Source organism: Symsagittifera roscoffensis, chromosome 9 (assembly GCF_963678635.1).
Source record: "Symsagittifera roscoffensis chromosome 9, txSymRosc1.1, whole genome shotgun sequence".
NCBI lineage: Eukaryota > Metazoa > Xenacoelomorpha > Acoela > Convolutidae > Symsagittifera > Symsagittifera roscoffensis.
The window spans coordinates 20,898,979-20,924,442 of record NC_087070.1 but is presented as its reverse complement, the minus strand read 5'-3'; the positions used below and the strand labels follow the sequence as shown (position 1 = coordinate 20,924,442).

Sequence of the window (25,464 nt, the reverse complement as noted above, 5' to 3'; positions counted from 1 at the left end):
CAATTTAAATTTTATTAAATTTTTGTTTTCAATTAAGAAGTATGCGGATCTTGATGATTGATTGAATTTTTGATCGTGGTATATAATGTTAGGATCTGATTTTTTTTGTGGTGTGGACAGAAAAGTGCTCAAATTTGAATTTACAGTGCAAATATCCAGGGGTCGATGTTTTGCGTGTCGTAGTTAGGTGTCTTTTGAGTTTGCTTCGAATCTGAAGAGATTTACTTTGTGAGTCAGTTCCCTGGTTGAGGTGTTTGACTTGTCCGTTTGACTTAAATCAGTGGTCGAAAACAGCCCTTTCTCTCGAACCCAATTTCAAAAATATGGTCGAAACATGTTCGAGCACTATTTCGAGTCATAGTCGAACACAAAGTATGGTCTAAACATAGTCGAACACAAATTATGGTTATTATTTTTGGTTATGGTATCATTGCTCGATGTTATTTTCAGGTGACTCGTAGTTTATCATAATTCACAATTCTTTCAGCGGTTAACTGTTATTTGAATGATTTTGGAATTAGATTCGAAATATATGATTTCGCATTCAGTTAAATTACTATGACCAATCGGTTTATTAATCAATTCGGTCATTTGGACGTTCACTGCATGAAGAACCCATTGTTTCTCGCTTTCCTAGTCTGGAACTGGCCGAACTTCTTCCTAAGCAGATCAACATATGTCTCATCTGTTCCGATCCTGTGCAATTCCAGCTGTCTCTCGTTGCCGTTTAGCTTTGCCAGATGGTCGTCGTGCAGCCAGCGTCTGAACTGGTCTGACCTAAATAAGACGTTATAAACTAAAAGATCAATCTTAACCTGAACTAGCTTTTGGATTTAAATGTTTAGTTTAGAAATTTTTTTATTATTTAGTCTTAATGTTTTATCAACTAATATATATGAATTGTGACTAAGATCTAACATCACCAATCTTACCAATCACTCAGATGTATGATAAAAATAATGAGTTTTTTCTTTGTTTTTTTTGTTTTGCACAATAATGCAGTCTCAAAAAGAACGCAGCTACGCTTTTCAGTTTCAAGTTATCCTGCCTAATCCACTGAATTTAAAATTTTTGGAGAAAGCTCACTGAAATTATTTTTGGAATCGAGGCTGAATTAAGCTCTGAATTAGTACATATTGTTTGCCAGAGCCACGCAACTGACTTTCTAATTGGGAGTAGTTTGAGAAATCGAGTCGTAAAAGAAACCGAGACTTGCCTGCCGAAGTGGTCCATAGTTCTGTTCATGAACATCGGGTAGCCATAGTATGGGCTGGAACAAATAAAATGATTATTCAAACAACATATTCTTTGCTAGAGCCCAGATTACTTGAAACGCTCAGCGTGTAAGTGTGAATTTTTTGAGTGCGGCCAATTGAACTACATTTAGTCACTCAAATAAAATTTCAACCTGATTTGATCCAAGGTTATTGGATCCAAAAACTGCCGTTAAGACTCACATTGCAAGTCATTACAATTGATGTTGCTTTGGAGCTGGAAAGCCCAAGAAAAGCATTTTGGTATAAAATACGTTTGACCAGAACAAAAACTTAAGGTAAATTAAGGGTTGTCAGAACAAACCGTGCAAATCCATGGCTGAACTATGAAACCCCGGTCGAAGTCGAGGACTCATGTTGCAACCATTGCGACTCAAAATGGGTATGTTGCGATCATTGCGACTCAAAATGAGCATGTTGCGATTTTGCGCGACCGAAGAATTTTTATGGGACTTTGCGCGACCGAGAAAAGATAAGTTGCGACTTTGCGCGACCAAGGAAAGATAGGTTGCAACCAATGTGGCTCAAAATGGCGACTGTGTGAGACGTAAGCCTTTTGCGGGAGTAGGGAATTTCTGTCTCAGAGAGTCCATTTCGGCCACCCAATTACGTCGCAAGATGAGTCACACCTGAACTATGATATATCACTTTTTCACATCTTGCTATTTATTCTGATTGATGCCTGTAAACTTTGCTACAGATCAATCACTTTGTGATAAACAATAGAGACTTATTGTCAACTACATTAATACTAATTGAATTATATTGATTGGCGTTTGGAAGAAAACCAGTCGAAGCTTTAAAAAAGTTTTTAAAAAGCAACCGGTGAATCAATCAGCTGACTGATGATGGCATTTTGTCTAGCTTCAAAAAAATCTAACGTGCTCAAAAGTAAATTTCTAATTTGATTTAATGCTCGGGATATCAACCCAGCTTTTAAAAAAAACATCGATCCAATTTTCCAATGAATTTTTTTTTCATCCTTAAGGGGTGTTCTATCAATATTGACATGTGTTTGCCGCCCTTCTCAAACGTTGTTGGATATCAGTTGTTTTACCGCTCTTCAAAATCAGTCGTTTTTTTCTCAGGATATTTTTAGGTTTCAGTGCTGTGTCAGGAAAAAAACTACAGATTTTTGATACGATGTTCTTACGCTGCTTCTGTGCTTTCTCCTGTTTGTTTCGCTTCGCATTGCCTGTTGTCCAATCCACCATTTTCATCCACTGAAGACTCCATCGTAATCTGTTTCTGCTGGTGGTAAGTGGCGGCTGTGTTTGGCCTGACATTATAGAAACTGAACTCCTGCTCATCCTGCATAGCATAAAGTATTGAGTTTTCTTCAGAGAGCTCGCGAAAGGAATGCATTAAATGCAGTAGTAGCCCCCCCCCTCGAGCGAATCTAGTGTTTTGATAATTTGTTGGTTATCCGAGTATCAGGCGTAATGTTTGATTAAAATTCGGTAGTTTGTACGAATAGTTAAAACTCCCTACATTTGCTAGGCATCATTTTAAAAACAAAACTTTTATAAAGCGGCGGGAAAGCCGACTGATGAATTATTTTGTTGTTTTTTCTAAAGTCAACGAAAGCGAAATTTATACTATGAGTTCCTCGAAAGCACCAAAACAAACCTTCTGGGGAAAAGTCAGCTCCGCATGTGGGTTTTGGAAGAAAAACTAAAACCGCTATTTGAATTTTTTCAGCACGTTATGCTAAAAAAACATGCTTTTAATTGGCGTAGGGTACCCCTGTGGTACTGCTTAAGCCGTAACTTTGAACCAGCATACCTATGTATACATCATTAGCAGTTACATATTTATATCTTTGTACGAAAATCATTAAGACCTACTTGCTTTTAACACAACTGAAACGCTCAGTGGGCTTATGCAACAGCTTTGAATTACTAACTAAAATCTGTTATTAAAATGTTTCACATAAAGTTAAACTTACAGTTTGAAGTTTGAACACAAACAAAAATTTACAAACATCAGCTGAGTTCCTTAAATTATGAAATGGCGCTACCAGCAGGCTTTTTAATGCACAACAAGCAAAACTACTCGAGAAAACCAGTGTTTTGGTGTACACCAAATTCAGACCCATAGCCATTGAAAAGTTGCTCAAACATTTGGAAAACAACAATGGTGTTAGTGAAAAAGAATGTGAATCCGGAACTGTTATTAGAAGACCCGAAAAAGGTATTGAATAAGTTTTCATCTAGATCACAATCTCTTAGAGACGGGCAGGATGCAGTTGCGGTAGCAGCCAGGGAGATAAGAGACATTGGAAAAACCAGTACAGGAAAATGGGGAACGTAAGGGAGGGACATAATAACTACTACTTTGAGATCCAGAACCGCTTATATTCACGGTCATCTCTAGCGTTGGGTACAGAAGGGAAAAATCTTTTTTTTTACAGAAGAACGCACATGCCGAAATATCAAAGATGGAATTTAGAGACCTGGTCGCTATTGCAAGAGATGCGTGCAAAAAATGAAAAGTGTTCAGAGATTTTTAAGCATACCGGAGTCAGTTAAGCTCTGAAAACAATTAAGTCTCCGAACCAACCTGATCTAACTTCACGCCATTTTTATCACTATTTCCGTGGACAGAAATAGCTTCACGAGTAGCTGTGCACTGCATACCGTGAACACCGCTTTGTTCACGCTCTTCCACATCAGTACTCATCAACTGAAAATGGTTCTGTTTTTCATCGGCTTCTTTATTTCTGTTTAGTTTCTGTTGCCGTCGTCTCGCTTCCCAATGCATCCCACAGGCCATGTTATAAAGTGGTGATTTAGTAATCTGTTTTTTAAATTTCTCAAGCTGAACTTTAGTCAGCTTATTCTAACAAAATTTTGGACAATAAGCTCAATATCTTGATATCAGTAATGTCAATTTATAGAGCCAAATATGTATTTATTGGACGAGATTCTTAGTTGTAATCTTTGATCTGTTATATTAAATACTTTTAGCAAATTTATCAATACAAGGAATGAACTGGACTGTAATTGAGGTTTGATCAGAAAAAATGTCTATGACCAGCTTTCTCTGGTTTGAGGAACGGGACGTGAGACAAACGCGCTTGTAATTTATGCCAGAAAATAACGTAGATGATCAGAAAATTTCACAAAAAAGTTCACGTGCCACCATCAAATGGAATAATAGCGTTTTTCCTGTGGTCAGATTCTAAAATATAGTCCAGATGTTTTTTTTGAATTAAGGAAATGATTAATTTTTTATTAGAATTGACGAAAAAAATATATTGGTTTTTTGGACCACCTGTTTAATTTTTACCCGGACGAGAAGGCCTTACACTGACAAATAGCGACTCGAACGAATATTGTTTAAGTATTGAATGTATCATCAATGATTTGCCTCTTTCTCAATAAGCCACTTTGCGATTATCACAAAAACACTTTTTTTGTTCTTAATTTAGTCAAGGGCAAAAAGTATAGTGAGCACTAAAAGGAAAAATTTAGTGCTCAGAGGCTGCTAAGCATATTCGTGAACAGAGGTGCGGAAAAAAACAATTACAAAACGACCAATTTTATGTTCAATTGCTTAATTTCGTTTAACAAAATTAACTTCTTTGATAAAAAATAATTTTGTTCAACCAAGTAAAAATTTTCCCCAGATTTTTGCTGACTAACCGGTATCTTTAGGTTCATGACTTTGCCCGTCAGATTTTTGCTTACTAATCGGTATCTTTAGGTTCATGACTTTGCCCTTTAGGTTCATGACTTTGCCTGGTTCATGTTATGAAAGAAAGCTTCACCCATGTATAAGAAATAAGTGTAAAAAAAGTTGTTTAATTTTTTCCGGAAGTCAAATGTAGATGGCACAACCAAAAATCTGGGATAATTTTTTCTAAAGATTTATTTTGAAGTACTTCTATAAACTAGATCAAAAACTGCAAAAAAACACTTTGAAAAAAGATCGAAGCGAAGCCGTCCAGCTTTACATTGAGCTGCTTGTGATTAAAGTTTGTTGCAGAGGATCGAAAATAAAAACCGAATGAAAGCGTCAAATTCAAAACATCCAATTTTTTTGTTAAACTTTTATCTTTCAATAGGGTTTCATACTTTTCATCAGACTTTTTGAATTTTACCTATCAAAAAAACTCAAATCAATCTTCGTATTACTCTTAGTTTTTTTGTCTGAAAAATCACATTTTCAACTTTTTTGAAGTTTCCAACAATCGTATTATTTAGATTAATTGGGCCTTCTGGAATGAATCTGGCGTAGCTATGATAGTGAAACTGATGCGAAACTCTAGAAATTTTGAGAAAAGGACTTTGAATATTTATTTATATGAAGATGTCTATATTCATCTAGATTTTTTGACATTATGACAGAATTTATTCAGAATAACGCAGAGAACTGAAAACTGATTGCAGTCAAGTTCAACACTGCTTTCGGTAGTTTTTTTGCTTCTCATGTAAACAGTCAAAATTGTTTTTTAGTATTGCTGTTGAGAGATTTTTTCATAAATTTTGTAATAAAAAAAAATGAAAAACTTCAACGTTTTTGGCGTTTTCTTAAACTTAAATTTACTGAAACACAAAGCTAAGCTCTAAGTGTAGCCTGATTTTTCAGCCTCCAAGAATATAACATGCAAGCTAAGCGTTTCAGTGAACCTTAACAAATGATTTCTTTCTAGTTTTTTTATATAACTGAATCAGACTTAGGCAAAGAACTCTTTAACGGTCAAGTTATAAAGTCAAAAATCAAATGATGACATGAAAAAAACATGAAATCAAAAATCAAATGAAAACATTGACTGCGCCTAGCAATTTATTTTCATAATAAATTCCTAATCAATGCTGAGGCGGAAATTTTTTGTATAAAAATTTTACCTTAATAACATAGTTTATAGTTTGATCACCAACTTGAATTGTTTCTTGTTTTTTTTTCCGGAATAATACTGAAATTGATGTATCAATTTTATTCAGATTGATTGCCAAAGAGTGTTCTTCAATTTAGTTCAACAAATTGGCAATGTTCTTTTCCAAACCCTCTTTGCATTGGCTAATTAGTTTTTCTACAGTTACTCAGCAGTATTGTCTCATCTGCATTTTGTATTACAATTAACCAATTCTTAACTATCATGCACATATAAATTTTAAAAAGAGGCCCTGGTACTGTACCTTGAGGAACTGATGTTACCTCTGTGAGCCAATCTGATTCTGTTCCCTTTCAGACAAGCTTATGATGGCTGTTTGTCAGATGAATCTTGAGAAGTCTAATGGCAGTTGAATCAAAGCGTAAGTATTTCATTTTTTTTTCGAACAAACAAGAGATCAATTGAATCGAAAGTTATAGATAAATCACGAAAAAGAACCGCAACCAGCGTCTTTTTATCAACTTGTGTTCTGAATGTTATTGATACTAACATTAGAGCATCTGTGGTAATAAACTAATTTTTAATCCAAAATGATTTTTTACTCATCAACTGCACCAACTGTTCAAAAATAATCTGAAAATTTTTTGCCTGTGCAGGAGTAAGATATATCGGTTTGTTGCATAGTCGATATCCCCGATTAAGGTTGTTATGATAGCCAAGTTAGGTCTATCCGGAAAGGAATTGAGAGCAAGGTTGGCTAAAATGTTGGCAAACTATTTCAGGCAAATGTTTCATGTCAGCCGATTCAAACCTATCCAAAAAAGTGTTGAGAGCAAGGTATTCATTAACTAATTAGGTTAATGGGTATGTTATTTCTTTTGCAACAACATTTAAGGCCCCAGCTGGTACTTAGGGGCCAATGGTGTAATTTTTCCAAAAGCAGGAAGAAGTTTTAGTTTGATGTCTGGTAACAAAGCTCAAAAAGAAATGGTTTAATTCACTGAAATTGAAATTAAAGAAATATACTATGCGTTTTCTATCTGTTGAAGCACTACCAAACGAAATGTTTAGTGATAGAATATCACAAGTAGTCGTTTTTGTTCCATAATAGTTTTTTTCATAAGGTTCCATTCTAATCTATCCAAAGACGCTGATTCAAACGGTTGGACAGTAGATATAAAATGCATCATTTTGGATATTATAAAAAAAGCAAATTTTAAACTGAAAATTTTTAAGCGAAATTTTCTGACCGTTTTGCGTTTTCTTCTTGCTTCGAGAATAATATGTACTTATTTACATAAACATTCTGGTAAAACAACTTTCGAATGGGAGCGTTTAAAACTATGAGCACCCAATAAGGTAAAATAAAAATATCACTCCGACGTTTTTTGTTTACAAAGAAATGACGTTAAATCTTTGTTGATCTAACAACCGTTTATAGAATTTGAACAAAAAAGAAAAATTTCGCATGAAAAACTAATACGGAATTGTATAATTGTGCGATATCGAGTTATAGGGTTGGAAATGGTGCTGTTGAAAGCACCCCTTTTACGACTAATTGTAATCGAGTGAAAAAGGGTTACGCATGTACAATTGAACCGAACCATCGTAAAGTGTTTAGTAATTTGGATTTTAAAAAATTTTTGGTCAACAATATTTCCAATATTTCTGTGAACTTGCGCACAGAAGCTGGAGGACTTGTTCCTTTCGCTGGAGGGGGAAAAGTTGTTCTGACTTTGAAATTTCAAAAGTTTAGTAATTGATCAAAATTGATTCATATTACCACAACCAAGCAAAGCTACCACATTCCTAGGGGCATTATAGACAATGAGGCAGTGGCTTCGGTGCATTAGCCTTGGGAATAGGAAGAGTGGCACTTCCACTGACTCGAAAATTTGTGATACCCGCGGCTAAAAAATCGGAAAAAAACTACTTCTTCAGTCAGCTCCAGAACTGACAGAAATTGCAACAAAAAGAAAAAGTCCTAAGCAGGCACTCAACAGCACCGTTAGAAAAACAATCAAAAAGCAAGTAGGAGGAGGAAGTAGATCTCGGAAAAGTCATCCAAAAAGAACGACGGTGGTGAAACGAAAAACGAGACGCGTCATTCCCAGAAAACGAACTGCACAGAGAAGTCGCTCCGATTTCTTTACAAGGGTTAAAAATGGTTTGTAATTTAATCCCGAGTCAAGCAACTCACAGCTCCTTGGATTTATTTGAAAAAACGCCTTTACTTGTCACTTTTGAAAATGCATTCATCCAAAAAATTGGACCTTCCTACTCTCCTGATGGTCCCATGCTCGAGTTTGAAGTACTCGGTGACAGAAATAATTTCATCGATCTTCAACGTACTCGTTTGGAAATAAAAGCACCAATTGTTCGAAGCAATGGAACCGTGCTTCGAACGCAAGCTACAGAGGCGGCAAACAGAGATACGCCGTACTTTGTTAACAATCTTTTAATCTTCATTATTTTCTGAGTGTACACTGTCACTGAGTGGTGAGAAAATATCAACTAGCAACGCTAACTTTGCGCATAAAAGCTTTATCGAGACCAAGTTTTCATACGGTAATGATGTCAAGGAAACATGGTTGGCTTGCCAAGGTTATTATTATCAAGAAAACCCATCAGCTATTGACGGTGCTGGAAGGAGAGCTGATGATGTTACGGAGCGTAAAGGTATCGTTGCGGCCTCGAACGAGCTGAAGCTGTTTGGTAAAATTGCTTGCAACTTTTTGTCGTGTGAAAAGCATCTACTTAGCGGTGTGACAATTAGATTGTCTCTTAGACGTTCTCCTAATGATTTTGTTGTCATATCTGAAGATGCAGCTAAACACTACAAGGTTCAAATAATCAAAGCTAATCTCTATGTCAGAAAGATGACTGTGACTGACTATGTTCTCTCATCAATAGAAAAGTTTTTGTTGAAGAACCCGGCAATTTACAATTACATCGAAGTAGTACCATATACGTTTCTCGCAACTGCAGGAGTACAAAGCTGGCGACAAGAGGATGTTTTTGCAAAAGAACCTGTTCGAAGAATGATAGTAGCAATGATCATAAACGAAGCATATTTGGGTACTAATAGGACAAACCCTTTTCATTACCAGAAGTTTGGGTTGACTGAGATCATTGTGTATAGAAACGGTCTACCCATTGCCGGAGCTCCCATCTCAACATCAGACAATAAAAGAATTTATTACAATAAGCTTGAGGCTCTTGATTTTGTTTTGAACACTAGTCATGGAATCAGTCTCGCTAATTATGATAATCATTATATTATGGCTTTTGATCTCACAACTACTCAGCAGGTTTCACACGATTTTATTCATCCTGAATTGACCAACTGCAATATTTCGGTCGAACTCAATGTTGACGCAGGACTCGGTAATAACGTCGAGTTATTATTCATGGGACAGCGTGCATCAATAGTTAATGTGCGTTCAGATAGAAAAACTACCAAATATATTCTTATGACCTAAACTAGACATGGATAATCTTCAACTAGTAGAAATTTTTTAAACCGTTTTAAGCATTTAAAAAATCGCTTTAGAGGTTTTTTTCAGGCAGATTTTCCATGCTCTTCAGTACTGAAAAACGATAATACGTTCATGATTATGAATGCTTCACCATCGGATCAACCTGGAAACCACTGGTTGCTTTTTGCTCAAGCTGGAGAACGGTTATTCTTCGGAGATCCTCTAAGTAAAAGATTATCTGATTATCCCCTCGTGTACAAGAATATGCGACGTACAATTCACGAGGGAAATCAACTGCTAATGCAAAAACCAATACAATCAACCGATTCAGTGTTATGCGGACTTTATTGTATTTATGTTGCTCATGTTATAATTACAAACTAATTTCCAATGGTTTTCAAACTTAATGATCATGATTCGATAAGATTTGCTAAACATATGTTATTCTAAGTTATTTTATCGATGTTTTTGAAAATTTAAAAATTCGTTTTTTTCATTCATTCTTATGAACAACACACTTGCACTGCATTTGAAGCAAAGCCAGAGAAGTTGGGTTCATGTTCAGTATGAAAAACTTGTAATTTTTACGGAATTGTTTGAAATAATCGGGGGATTGCTCATACATTGCTTCAACCATTGCTTTGTAGGTAATTTCAATGAATAAACGGGTTAATAATTTTACACAACTCGACAGTTATCATCGTTTTCACTTTCGCTTTCCTTTTCTGAGCATGAAAATTTTTTAGATTTCTTTGGCTTTTTCCTAAGTTTATCAGTCACATCAGAATTTTTTCCATTCGTGCATCTTTTAATTTTGGTGTAATTTTCCGCCAAGGAATCGAACTCACCAGTTGACAAAGTTATACCTTGTCGATACTTGAAAGTTGCATCTTCGTCTTTTTTGTACAGTTTGATAGTTATATAAGTATCTGTCTGTGCGAATGTTTTTGGACCGACTCTAACTAAACGTTTGTCATTCGAAGATATATCCCGAAAATTATCGAAATAGTCAACATCCGTTTCAATAGAAGCGTACATAACAATTGAGTAACAACCATCTGGTTTTTAGTGTACAACGTTGAAGATTACAATACAGATCATGCGTTCCCAAAGTAAAATCTTGTGACAATTTTACGAGCGCCTTAATCCATAATAATAGTATTTAATCACCAAGGATATAATATCTTCAACGTTAAACAAAGTTTTATACGGTATTTAGTTGCTTTTTCCCTCCGGGTATACCCTAAAAAGCTTCTATTGTTGTTTTATCACGATTAATTTAATGACTGCTATCAATCATGGTATTGAAACATTAACAGCTTGTTAAAGAATGTCTGGCAAACTAACAAGAAAACTTGATCCTCAGTGCATTCGCCCTTAGCCACTATAACAAAGGTATCACATAAATCTGAAAAATCGGATTTTCACATGCAAACTTAACATAGCCTTGAGTTTTGTGCGTACAAGAATAAATAAAATATGATAGCCTCGTTTAAAATATTATTAGCTTCGACCTAATTGAGCCAAGTCACCCCTTTCCTGATCTCATTCTCATTAATAAACTTCTCATACTTTTCATTCTCTCAAATTATTTCGCTAAATCATATTAATTAAACAAAACTTAAAACATCTTGAAGACAAGACTAGTCCTTTACATAGTCCTATCAGTGTCTGATCGAGAAAGAACAATTATCTATCAGACATTTACGAGAGAATCGATTGCAGTCATCCATCAACAGAAGGAGAGATTCTCCCCGTCCACAGCAAGTCCGTTCAATGATTTGGCTCACCGAAAAAACAACGGCAATCAAAACGCGGAAAGGACTACAAAAAGTCATTTATTGCTACCGAGCTATCTCCTTGATCACATCGATCTATTTCGACAGAACCGAAAAAGAATGAACGAGAGTTGCACTATTCACGAGAGCTATCCAGCAAAATTCTATTTACCTACGACTGCGAGTCAATGCCGTTGTATGAAAATCAGGAGGGATGCATTCGTGATTATGCAGAGCGTGAAGCGTAATGGAATATTCCGACAGCAATGTCTCCCGAGTCCTTTGTTAGGGGAGCATTTTCAACTCCATAACAATCAACTTCCTATTCGGATGCTCGGGTTTCATCGACACAGATTGCGGAGACAATTAGTCTAGTGAGTCCAGACCTTACTCATGGAGCCCCTCCAACTACAGCTTGCTATGCTCTGTAATGTTTTTGGCAAAATATTGGAGAAAAACTTGAAAAATTAAAAAAAATCTTTAATCGAGAATAATTTTTAGCTAAAATTGTTGTTTTTAGAAAAATTGAGAGAGAGAGAGAGAGAGAGAGAGAGAGACAACTACGCTTGCTTATTAATGAAACCCATATGAAATATCTTTATCAGGATGTTACTTCTCTTTTCAAAAAAAGATAAATATGGAAGGGTCCAACATTTTCTTGTTGGTAGTCCAACCATATTTATATGGCTTTTTTTATCAAACACTCTCTGCTCTCTCTCTCATTTCTTTTGTGCCCGGTGGGGTTAGCCAGGTCTTACGCAAAGAGACAGAGAGTGTTTTAAGCCATAATTCTGCTGTGCATTTCGTTTATATACATGCTTTGCGTGTAAAACTGATAATTTTTTGGTAAAAAACGTGAAAAAATGAAAATTTATGTTTTTTTTTTCAAAAAATGAACATGATCCTTAACCCTGCTTAAAAAACCAGGGCAAATTGATTGAGAGTAGTTTCAACGGATTTGGAGACAAAAATTTTTTTTCCAATTTTCATTTTTAATGTTTTTTCCCAAAAATCACTTTTTCGCAAAAAATCACAATTTTTTCAGCGTCTAATCTCTTTGATTGGGCTATAAACGATTTTTTAAATTTCTACGCTTGTCATAATTAGTCATCAGATAGCTGCTTAAAACTCATATCATATATTCACCTGATTTTAAAATGAGAAATATGTTTTTACGGAAAAAATGAAGAGGAAATATTTTAAAAAATATGTTTTTACTTTTGATCACGACCAGTAGAACTGCGCTCGAGATCAAATATAACTTATTGGTTTGTTGTTAATTGATTTCAAAAACATTTTGGTTAAATTACTTTTCCTTTTTTTCAGAACATAATAAGTTTGAGGCGTTCTTTTAATTTGGAAAGAAATTTTTTTTTCGCTTGACTTTACCGAACGGGAGGCGTTCCCGAGGAGCGTAGCGGCGAGCAACGCCGGGTTAGCTATGACCCCTTAAACCGAACGGCCATGCCTTAACATTTCGAAGAACTTGATATCAAATGTTTCACGGTACACTGAATCACATGAAGGAAACATTGATTTCGATATGTTTTAAACATATTCAAATGACAATCTATGCTTATCATATATCTGCAATTATCAAGACATCTAATTTGAAATTTTTTTTGTTTTTTTAACACTATCTCTTATTTCAATTTATTTTTATAGTTGAGAGCTTTAATTTCTCTACACTTCTACTTCATATATATATATATATATATATATATATATATTTTAAATACCTATTTAAGCAAACCAAAAAGTGGGCTTGAAATCATTAAAAACTATTGCTTCCCAGTTAAAACTAGTCAGAAAAAGTTTTAGAATGAATCTGAAACATTCTGAGCTTTAAATTTTGAAATTTAGTGCTCAAATGTTAATTGAAAGTCTAAAACATTCTCCTAAAAAGTGCCAAACCTTAACAATTTTATCGCTACCCCTTAAAAAAAATTAACAGCACAAATTTGAGGCTGTAAATGAATCAGTTTTTTAATATAAAAAACCCTTGCACTTGAACAAGGCGATGAGACATATAGAGCCTGAAGCTGTATTAAACCCTGTTTTTGGAAAGGAAAGTACTTATTGTCAAGTTCACGGCGAAGTAAAACTCTCGTTAACTCGCAAAACTCTTGGCTTTTAGTCCTAGTCACTTCTCGTTTTTGTTTCTTCATAACCAGTTTTACTTCAATCTTGAATTTTTTCCGAGTGTATTTTACATAATGAGTGTAACGTTAATAGAAAAACAACGAATAACATCCCAGTAGTAGCTCATATTTCGTGATCATGATTCGATAAGGTTTGCTAAACATATGTTATCTTAAATTATTTTATTGATGTTCTTGTAAAATTTATAAATTTCTTATTCACAACAAATTTTCTTTTTCTGCAAGTTTATGTAAACCGCGAAAAGTTTCATATCAAGTCCTTCGAAATATTAAGGCATGGCCATTTGGTTTAGCGGGCAATAGCTAACCCGGCGTTGCTCGTCATTACGCTCCTCGGAAACGCCTCCCGATGGTGTAGTAGCATTTTTTTTTGGAAAAACAAGAGAGCTGAAAAAAGCAATTTTTAAAACTTGAATTTCTTCTCCATGATAAATTTCCACAAACAAAGTGTTTGAATCAATTTCCATACAACCATACCCACTTAAAATTATGTCGATTATTCTAGAAAACTCAGCAGCTTTTTCACCATTCAAAATGTTAGTAAAGCGTTCAATTGTTACGTTAGTAATCATGTCAGTTTGAGTTTGTACAGAATTAGCCGAAGCAAACTTGAGGCAATTGTCTGCGAACTTGAACAGCACTAACATCTAGATTGTTGTTAGAGTTATAATTCACAGCTATTTTTAAAATTTCCATGAGAGGGCCAGACAGTTGATGGTTGGAGGAGTCCAAAAATTAATTATTTGAATTTAGAGAGAAAGCAAGGGACAGCAAAGGCTTTCGAAGTCATCTTGTTGATTAAATCGAATTTGTGAATTCGACCAACACATGATAATGTTTTTCGTTGTCAATCGATTGATTGCAAAAACCTTATTCATTCGAGTGGGAGAATACCGCAAAATTTGCATTTGAAGCAAAGCCAGAGTCAACATCCTTTTCAAGAGAAGCGTACATAATAATTGAATAACAAGCAACTGGTTTTTAGTGTGCAACGTTGAAGAATAACTGATGACAGTATACAAGACAGATCATGCATTCCCAAAGTAAAAGTTTGTGACAATTTTACGAGCACCTTAAGCCATAATGATAAAATTTAATCACCAAGGATATAATATCTTTAACGTTAAACAAAATTTTATACGGGTATTTAGTTGCTTTTTCCCTCCGGATATACCCTAAAGTTCTTCTATTGTTGTTTTTATTACGGTAAATTTAATGACTGCTATCAATCATGGTATTGAAACTTTAACAGCATGTTAAAGAATGTCTGGCAAACTAACAAGAAAACTTGAACCTGAGTGCATTCGCCCGTAGCAACTATAATAAAGCTATTACATAAATCTGAGCAATTGGATTTTCACATGCAAACTTAACATAACCGTGAGCGTCGTGCGTAAAAGAGTATATAAAATTTGATAGCCTCGTTAAAATATTGGTAGCTTTGACCTAATTGAGCCATGTCACCTCTTTCCTGATCTCAATCTCATTCATAAACTTCTGATACTTTTCATTCTTTTAATTCCTTTTCGCTAACTCAGTCATACTATTTAACGAAAACTTAAAACGTCTTGAAGTCATGACTAGTCCTTTACAAATAAAATCAGTGTCTGATCGAGCAAGAACAATTATCTATCAGACATATACGAGAGAATCGATTGCAGTCATCCATCAACAGAAAGAGAACTTCTCCCCGTCTACAGCAAGTCCGTTCAATGATTTGGCTCACCGAAAAAACGACGGCAATCAAAACGCGGAAAGGACTGCAAAAACTCATTTATTGCTACCGAGCTATCTCCTTGATCACATCAATCTACTTTGACAGACCCGAAAAAGAATATGCGAGAGTTGCACTATTCACGAGAGCTATCCAGCAAAATTTTCTTCACCTACGACTGCGAGTCAATGCCGTTGTATGAAAATCAGGAGGGATGCTTTCGTGATTGTGCAGAGCGTGAAGCGTAATGGGATATTCCGACAACAATGTCTCCCGAGTTCTTCGTTAGGGGAGCAGTTTCAACTCCATAACAATCAACCTCCTATTCGGATGCTCGGGTTTCATCGACACAGATTGCGGAGACAATTGATATAGTGATTCCAGACCTTAATCAGGGAAGCCTTCCAACTGCAGCTTGCTATGCGCCAAAAAAAGAGAAAACTACAATTTCGAGAGTTCTAATAACTTAAACAAAAAACTTTCCTTTGTTTCAAATTTTATTCCAAGATTTTGCAGTTTCATTCTTGTTTGGTTTGATTTTTAAGTTGATTCAACTTGACCGTGTGTGTTTTATCTATCCCAGTTTTTATCTCACTTGATAGATAAATTGAAGTTTGCTCTGTAATGTTTTTGGCAAAATATTAGAGAAAAACTTGAAAAACTAAAAAAAAATCTTTAATCGAGAATAATTTTTAGCTAAAAATGTTGTTTTAGAAAGAATGAGAGAGAGAGAGACAAATACGCTTGCTTTTTGATGAACCTCATTCGAAATATCCTTTTCAGGATGTTACTTTTTTTTCAAAAGAAAGATACATATGGAAGGGTCCAACATTTTCTTGTTGGTAGTCCAACCATATTTATTTGTCTCTCTCATTTTATTTTGTGCCCGGTGGGGTTAGCCAGGTCTACGCAAAATAACAGAGTGTGTTTTAAGCCATAATTCTGCTTTGCATTTCGTTTATATACATGCTTTGCGTGTAAAACTGACAATTTTTTGGTAGAAAACGTGAAAAAATGAAAATTTATGTTTTTTTTTTCAAAAAATGAACATGATCCTTAACCCTGCTTAAAAAACCAGGGCAAATTGATTGAGAGTAGTTTCAACGGATTTGGAGACAAAATTTTTTTTTCCAATTTTCATTTTTAATGTTTTTCCCCAAAAATCACTTTTTCGCAAAAAATCACAATTTTTTCAGCGTCTAATCTCTTTGATTGGGCTATAAACGATTTTTTAAATTTCTACGCTTGTCATAATTAGTCATCAGATAGCTGCTTAAAACTCATATCATATATTCACCTGATTTTAAAATGAGAAATATGTTTTTACGGAAAAAATGAAGAGGAAATATTTTAAAAAATATGTTTTTACTTTTGATCACGACCAGTAGAACTGCGCTCGAGATCAAATATAACTTATTGGTTTGTTGTTAATTGATTTCAAAAACATTTTGGTTAAATTACTTTTCCTTTTTTTCAGAACATAATAAGTTTGAGGCGTTCTTTTAATTTGGAAAGAAATTTTTTTTTCGCTTGACTTTACCGAACGGGAGGCGTTCCCGAGGAGCGTAGCGGCGAGCAACGCCGGGTTAGCTATGACCCCTTAAACCGAACGGCCATGCCTTAACATTTCGAAGAACTTGATATCAAATGTTTCACGGTACACTGAATCACATGAAGGAAACATTGATTTCGATATGTTTTAAACATATTCAAATGACAATCTATGCTTATCATATATCTGCAATTATCAAGACATCTAATTTGAAATTTTTTTTGTTTTTTTAACACTATCTCTTATTTCAATTTATTTTTATAGTTGAGAGCTTTAATTTCTCTACACTTCTACTTCATATATATATATATATATATATATTTTAAATACCTATTTAAGCAAACCAAAAAGTGGGCTTGAAATCATTAAAAACTATTGCTTCCCAGTTAAAACTAGTCAGAAAAAGTTTTCGAATGAATCTGAAACATTCTGAGCTTTAAATTTTGAAATTTAGTGCTCAAATGTTAATTGAAAGTCTAAAACATTCTCCTAAAAAGTGCCAAACCTTAACAATTTTATCGCTACCCCTTAAAAAAAATTAACAGCACAAATTTGAGGCTGTAAATGAATCAGTTTTTTAATATAAAAAACCCTTGCACTTGAACAAGGTGATGAGACATTTAGAGCCTGAAGCTGTATTAAACCCTGTTTTTGGAAAGGAAAGTACTTATTGTCAAGTTCCAGCGAAGTATTACTCTCGTTAACTCGCAAAACTCTTGGCTTTTAGTCCTAGTCACTTCTCGTTTTTGTTTCTTCATAACCAGTTTTACTTCAATCTTGAATTTTTTTGAGTGTATTTTACATAATGAGTGTAACGTTAATAGAAAAACAACGAATAACATCCCAGTAGTAGCTCATATTTCGTTATCATGATTCGATAAGGTTTGCTAAACATATGTTATCTTAAATTATTTTTGTGATGTTCTTGTAAAATTTATAAATTTCTTATTCACAACAAATTTTCTTTTTCTGCAAGTTTATGTAAACCGCGAAAAATTTCATATCAAGTCCTTCGAAATATTAAGGCATGGCCATTTGGTTTAGCGGGCAATAGCTAACCCGGCGTTGCTCGTCATTACGCTCCTCGGAAACGCCTCCCGATGATGTAGTAACATTTTTTTTGGAAAAACAAGAGAGCTGAAAAAAGCAATTTTTAAAACTTGAATTTCTTCTCCATGATAAATTTCCACAAACAAAGTGTTTGAATCAATTTCCATACAACCATATACACTTAAAATTATGTCGATTATTCTAGAAAACTCAGCAGCTTTTTCACCATTCAAAATGTTAGTAAAGCGTTCAATTGTTACGTTAGTAATCATGTCAGTTTGAGTTTGTACAGAATTAGCCGAAGCAAACTTGAGGCAATTGTCTGCGAACTTGAACAGCACTAACATCTAGATTGTTGTTAGAGTTATAATTCACAGCTATTTTTAAAATTTCCATGAGAGGGCCAGACAGTTGATGGTTGGAGGAGTCCAAAAATTAATTATTTGAATTTAGAGAGAAAGCAAGGGACAGCAAAGGCTTTCGAAGTCATCTTGTTGATTAAATCGAATTTGTGAATTCGACCAACACATGATAATGTTTTTCGTTGTCAATCGATTGATTGCAAAAACCTTATTCATTCGAGTGGGAGAATACCGCAAAATTTGCATTTGAAGCAAAGCCAGAGTCAACATCCTTTTCAAGAGAAGCGTACATAATAATTGAATAACAAGCAACTGGTTTTTAGTGTGCAACGTTGAAGAATAACTGATGACAGTATACAAGACAGATCATGCATTCCCAAAGTAAAAGTTTGTGACAATTTTACGAGCACCTTAAGCCATAATGATAAAATTTAATCACCAAGGATATAATATCTTTAACGTTAAACAAAATTTTATACGGGTATTTAGTTGCTTTTTCCCTCCGGGTATACCCTAAAGTTCTTCTATTGTTGTTTTTATCACGGTAAATTTAATGACTGCTATCAATCATGGTATTGAAACTTTAACAGCATGTTAAAGAATGTCTGGCAAACTAACAAGAAAACTTGAACCTGAGTGCATTCGCCCGTAGCAACTATAATAAAGCTATTACATAAATCTGAGCAATTGGATTTTCACATGCAAACTTAACATAGCCGTGAGCGTCGTGCGTAAAAGAGTATATAAAATTTGATAGCCTCGTTAAAATATTGGTAGCTTTGACCTAATTGAGTCATGTCACCTCTTTCCTGATCTCATTCTCATTCATAAACTTCTGATACTTTTCATTCTTTTAATTCCTTTTCGCTAACTCAGTCATACTATTTAACGAAAACTTAAAACGTCTTGAAGTCATGACTAGTCCTTTACAAATAAAATCAGTGTCTGATCGAGCAAGAACAATTATCTATCAGACATATACGAGAGAATCGATTGCAGTCATCCATCAACAGAAAGAGAACTTCTCCCCGTCTACAGCAAGTCCGTTCAATGATTTGGCTCACCGAAAAAACGACGGCAATCAAAACGCGGAAAGGACTGCAAAAACTCATTTATTGCTACCGAGCTATCTCCTTGATCACATCGATCTACTTTGACAGACCCGAAAAAGAATGTGCGAGAGTTGCACTATTCACGAGAGCTATCCAGCAAGCTTTTCTTCACCTACGACTGCGAGTCATTGCCGTTGTATGAAAATCAGGAGGGATACTTTCGTGATTGTGCAGAGCGTGAAGCGTAATGGGATATTCCGACAACAATGTCTCCCGAGTTCTTTGTTAGGGGAGCTGTTTCAACTCCATAACAATCAACCTCCTATTCGGATGCTCGGGTTTCATCGACACAGATTGCGGAGACAATTGATATAGTGATTCCAGACCTTAATCAGGGAAGCCTTCCAACTGCAGCTTGCTATGCGTCAAAAAAAGAGAAAACTACAATTTCGAGAGTTCTAATAACTTAAACAAAAAACTTTCCTTTGTTTCAAATATTTTTCCAAGATTTTGCAGTTTCATTCTTGTTTAATTGATTTTTAAGTTGATTCAACTTGACCGTGTGTGTTTTATCTATCTCAGTTTTTATCTCACTTGATAGATAAATTGAAGTTTGCTCTGTAATGTTTTTGGCAAAATATTAGAGAAAAACTTGAAAAACTAAAAAAAAATCTTTAATCGAGAATAATTTTTAGCTAAAATTGTTGTTTTAGAAAAATTGAGAGAGAGAGAGAGACAACTACGCTTGCTTATTAATGAAACCCATATGAAATATCTTTATCAGGATATTACTTCTCTTTTCAAAAAAAAGATAAATATGGAAGGGTCCAACATTTTCTTGTTGGTAGTCCAACCATATTTATATGGCTTTTTTTATCAAACACTCTCTGCTCTCTCTCTCATTTTTTTTTGTGCCCGGTGGGGTTAGCCAGGTCTTACGCAAAGAGACAGAGAGTGTTTTAAGCCATAATTCTGCTTTGCATTTCGTTTATATACATGCTTTGCGTGTAAAACTGACAATTTTTTTGGTAAAAAACGTGAAAAAATGAAAAATTATGTTTTTTTTTCTTCGAAAAATGAACATGATCCTTAACCCTGCTTAAAAAACCAGGGCAAATTGATTGAGAGTAATTTCAATGGATTTGGAGACAAAATTTTTTTCCCCAATTTTCATTTTTAATGTTTTTTCCCAAAAATCACTTTTTCGCAAAAAATCACAATTTTTTAAGCGTCTAATCTCTTTGATTGGGCTATAAACGATTTTTTTAAAATTTCTACGCTTGTCCTAATTAGTCATCAGATAGCTCCTAAAAATTCTATTTTAAGTTTTGAACACGACCACGAGATCAAATAAAACTTACTGGTTTGTTGTTAATTGATTTCAAAGAGATTTTGGTTAAAATACTTTTCCTTTTTTTCGGAACATAATAAGTTTGAGGCGTTCTTTTAATTTGGAAAGAAATTTTTTTTTCGCTTGATTTTATCGAACGGGAGGCGTTCCCGAGGAGCGTAGCGACGAGCAACGCCGGGTTAGCTATGACCCCTTAAACCGAACGGCCATGCCTTAATATTTCGAAGGACTTGAAATGAAATGTTTCACGGTACATTGAATCACATGAAGGAAACATTGATTTCGATATGTTTTAAACATATTCAAATGACAATCTATGCTTTACATATATCTGCAATCATCAAGACATCTAACTTGAATTTTTTTTGTTTTTTTAACACTATCTCTTATTTCAATTTATTTTTATAGTTGAGAGCTTTAATTTCTTTACATTTCTATTTAATATATCTTCTTTTTATCCTAGCTACTTAAGCAAAGCAAAAAGTGGGCTTGAAATCATTAAAAAATTATTGCTTCCCAGTTAAAATTAGTCAGAAGAAATTTTTGACTGAATCTGAATCATTCTAAGGTTTACATTTTGTAATTTAGTGCTGAAATGTTAATTGAAAGTCTAAAACATTCTCCTAAAAAGTGCCAAAAAATAAAAAATTTATCGCTACCCCTTAAAATTAACTGCACAAGTTTGAGGCTGTAAATGAATCAATTTTTTAGTTTAGAAAATCCTTGCACTTGAACAAGGTGATGAGACATATAGAGCCTGAAGGTGTAAAAAAAACCCTGTTTTTGGAAAGGAAAGTATTTATTGTCAAGTTGACGGCGAAGTATAACTATCGTTAATGGTTTTACTTGTCCTTATTCGCAAAACTCTTGGCTTTTAGTCCTAGTCACTTCTCGTTTTTGCTTCTTCATAACCAGTTTTACTTCAATCTTGAAATTTTTCTGAATTACTTCAAAAACTTCAACAAATAATGCCGAACTCTACTTCTACTGCGACACCTGTTCCTTGTCAGCAGTGCGGAAAAATACTGAGCTCTAAAAGGAACTTGAGAAGACATGAGCAAAAAGTACACAAGATCCTTCCTCGCCCTTCTCCTCAAATTGTTTGCGATGAGTCTCTCGAATCATTCGAGAGTTTGTCAGAAGCCCGAGAGCACGTCGAGCTGGCACATGACATGACTTCCAATAGTCATTGTGTCTATTGCCATACATTATTTCTCACCGCGGAAAGCTACCAAAAACGTTTGCTGAAGAAGCACGCCTTGCCAGTTTTGGATGGCATCGAGACGAGCTCTTCCGCTGCCCCGACGGAAAGCGCGTTCAGAGTTAAAAGTTGGTGGAAAAAAATGGATTTGCTTCAAGTCATGATGCAAAACAAGGAGGAAATAGATGCTCTCATACTGGAAAGGGTCAAAGAGGGTCCGAATGTGGAAGTGGGGATGATCAAAGTTCCCACTGTGCAAGACGGCGACACTGGAAACTTCGAAAGGACCATGCTATTTCTAAACACTAAGACAATGACAGTGTATTTCGAGGGATTAGCTGGGAATCAATACTTGGAACTGATCCAACATATGGTCAAACAAGTCAAGTCGTTCTCTTCTCATGAAAGCGGATGGATAATTGATCGAATTGAAAAACTGAAAATCAATTTCACGGCCTTCTCACCGATAAGAGCAGGATCCTACCTCGAGCTACCTGATGCACTCAGCGTTGCTTCTACTCTGCCCATAAATATCAACACTATTGATGATGATGACCGTTGTTTTCTATACTGATGATGACCGTTGTTTTCTATACTGCTTTGTTGCAGCATATCACAACGTGAATGAGCCCGACTTCTACCCCACATCTAGACGATGGCTGGAGAAAAACAAAGTCTCAACCTACGATCTGGACAAAGAAGGAACTGTGAAAATCAATGGGGAATACAAAATGCCAATGGGTGTGATGGATATGGTCAGATTTGAAAAACTGAACAGTTGTCAAATCAACGTCTTTCGGTGAGCAATTGTTAAAACCTCACAATAACTTTTTCGCCTTTTATTTTTCACGCCAAAACAAGATATAAAATTTGTTTTTCTGTTCAGGTTCAACGATGCCGAATTGATGCCCATAATAGTGTCGAGCAGATTCCCTACTAGCCTGGTTGTGGACTTGTTGCTGCTGACAGATGGAACAAAATATCACAATGTGTTGGTAAGTGATCTCCAGAAACTGGTCGAGTACGTGCGGCACAAAGTGCACCGATTCCAATCTGAGATTTGCCGCAAATGTTTCCACACATGCGCTTCAATCGAAACTCTGAGAAGACATCAACAACTATGCTACCAAGACGAAGATGTCGTCATAACAATGCTCAAGCCAGAAAAAGATGACCACAAGTTCAAAAACTTAACAGCTCGTCGGTACATACCCAGAGTAATCTACTTTGATTTGGAGTCACTGTTCTTACCAGTATACGGACCGCAACCTGATCCGCAAAAATCTAGCACGCAAACAATTGAAATCCATCAACCTTGTGGCTACGCATTTGCAGTAGTCGAATTTGGGAAAAAAGATTTGTTAAAATTTGAGCCTAAAAGAGGACCGAACGTATTGGAAGAGCTAATTAGCTCTCTTGAATCAAAAGCGAGACAAATTTATCCAGAAAAATAGAAAATATTACACTTTCACCGGTGTAACAGACCAAGATCGGGAAGATACTTCGGTTTGTTGAATATGCGAGAACAATTTTTCCCACAAGCATCAAGTGGTACTTGATCCTTGTCATTACACCAACAAGTTCCTGGGTTGGGCCTATAATGAGTGTTACGTTAATAGAAAAATAACAAATAACATCCCAGTAGTAGCTCATAATTTGTCAAATTATGACTTACATTTTATCATCAAAGCGTTGGCAAAAAGAGATTTGGAAAACACTTTTTCTGTAAGACCCGCATCTGAAGAAAAATATATATCCTTGACCATCTCAGTATATATTAAAATGTACACGGAAAAAAACGGAAAAATCATTAAACTCTACGAAAATTTGAGTTTCATCGATTCGTATCGATTCTTGCTAGCGCCACTGGCAAAACTTGTCAATAATGTGCCCGACAAAAAGTTTTTTCTCCTGGAGAACTATTTTGAAAACTAAGCCACTGCCCTGAAAAATTCAGTATGTTGAGACAGAAAGAGCATTACCCCTACTCATACTTCAGCTTGTTCGAAAAATTCCGAGAAATTTGATTTCCCCCGCGAGCAATGTGGAAAAATAGTTAGTCCAACAGGAGAGAATGTGAGCGTTACAAGAAGCGAGTACAATTATGCCTTAAAAGTTTTCAACGAGCTGAAGTGTGGTTCACTTCGTGATTACCATGACTTGTACTTGGCTACAGATGTGCTTTTACTTGCTTCCTTTTTCGAAGCTTTTCGTGGAGTTTGCTATCAAATTTACGGGCTGGATTGCGCCTGTTACTTCACGGCAAGTAATCTTTCTGGGGACGCTTTTCTAAATGTTTGTATGGCCGAACTGAAACTCTTAACGGACCGTGAACATCTGGACCTTGTACAGCGAATGATAGGAGGAGGCATGTGGTCGGTTCACGCGCGCCAGTTTTACAAAGCAAACAATAATAAATACCTCGACAATTTTTCGCCCTCAGAACCATCAAGCTACATCCTCAACATTGATGCAAACAATTTGTACGGGGGGATAATGAAACACTGCCCTTTGCCATTAAACAATTTTTCAATAGTTCAAAAAAGTCTGGAAGACATACTGCTTACCAGCGAAACCTCAGAGTGGGGTTATATAGTTGAAGTCAATTTGACCATACCCGAAGAGCTTCACGACTTCTTCGCTGATTACCCCCTTGCCCCCTCTCGTAAAGTAGTGGAATGAGCAACGAGCAAGTCGACATGTTGGGAAAACTGGGAATCACCACACTGCCAAAAGTGCCAAAGCTTCTACAGACCTTGCATCCTAAACAAGGTTATGTGTTGCATTACCTTACCCTAAAGTTGTACCACGAGCTGGTAATGAAAATAACTCACCTCATAAAAGTTCTTCAATTCCACCAAAGTCACTGGATGGCACCCTTTGTAGACCTCAACACCCGCCTACGAAAAACCGCGGTAAATAGGTTCCAGGAGAGCTTTTACATTGCTAATTGTTAATTCAGCATTCAGGAGAATTGTTAATTCAGCATTCGGTAAAACAATGGAGTCTAAGGAAGAAAGAAGGTGGAGATTGTAAGGAATGAGAGAGAACTTTAACAAAAAACAGCTCTGAGCACAATGAAAAGCTATCAAATCTTTGACGATAAATTAGCCACAATCAGCTTTTCAGTAACAAAAATATTGTGGGACAAACCGATGATAGTTGGTGCGACCATACTAGACCTCGCCAAGTGTTTCATGTTTCAGTTTCATTATCAACATGAAACCAAATCTAAACTTGGAACTCCTTTATTCCGACACGGATAGTTTTATTTATGCCATAAAAACTGACGACGTTTACCGAGACTTAGAGGAAATAAAAGCTAATTTCGACTTTTCAAATTACGATGAGGACCATTTCTTGTTCGAGAATACCAACAAGAAAGTTGTGCTGAAATTCAAAAACGAGACTGGTGGGAAGCCGATCAGAGAATTCATCGCCCTAAAACCGAAACTATATTCGGTCGTCTTTAATGGTAAAAAAACTCCAACTTAACCCCCATTCCCACCTTTTACAGAACAAAATTACCACCACCAACCTCCCTCCCCCTTAATTTGTTGCATTAAACTATCAGCATTTAGCTGATTTAGGCAAAATTATACAATGTTGCCTAAGCGTTGATTTATCCGACAACATATTCCTTCTTTTT

At 35.4% G+C, this 25,464-nt stretch overlaps 1 protein-coding gene across 2 annotated transcripts in view; it reads right to left on the bottom strand.

The window, feature by feature from the left end:
• Nucleotides 1-477: 477 nt before the first annotated feature.
• LOC134854447 (uncharacterized) overlaps nt 478-25,464 on the bottom strand; it is a 48,406-nt gene continuing 23,419 nt past the window's right edge. Inside the window, exons 1-4 of one of the 2 annotated variants that reach the window (XM_063870700.1) lie at nt 3,837-4,453; nt 2,428-2,585; nt 1,217-1,270; nt 478-777 (exon numbers count right to left, since the gene is read on the bottom strand). In XM_063870700.1, the coding sequence (XP_063726770.1) occupies nt 600-777; nt 1,217-1,270; nt 2,428-2,585; nt 3,837-4,049 (603 nt within the window). In that variant the 5' untranslated portion in view covers nt 4,050-4,453 and the 3' untranslated portion in view covers nt 478-599. Of the gene's footprint in view, nt 778-1,216; nt 1,271-2,427; nt 2,586-3,836; nt 4,454-25,464 lie in introns of those variants that run through there. The other variant, XM_063870701.1, reaches the window with a different exon arrangement.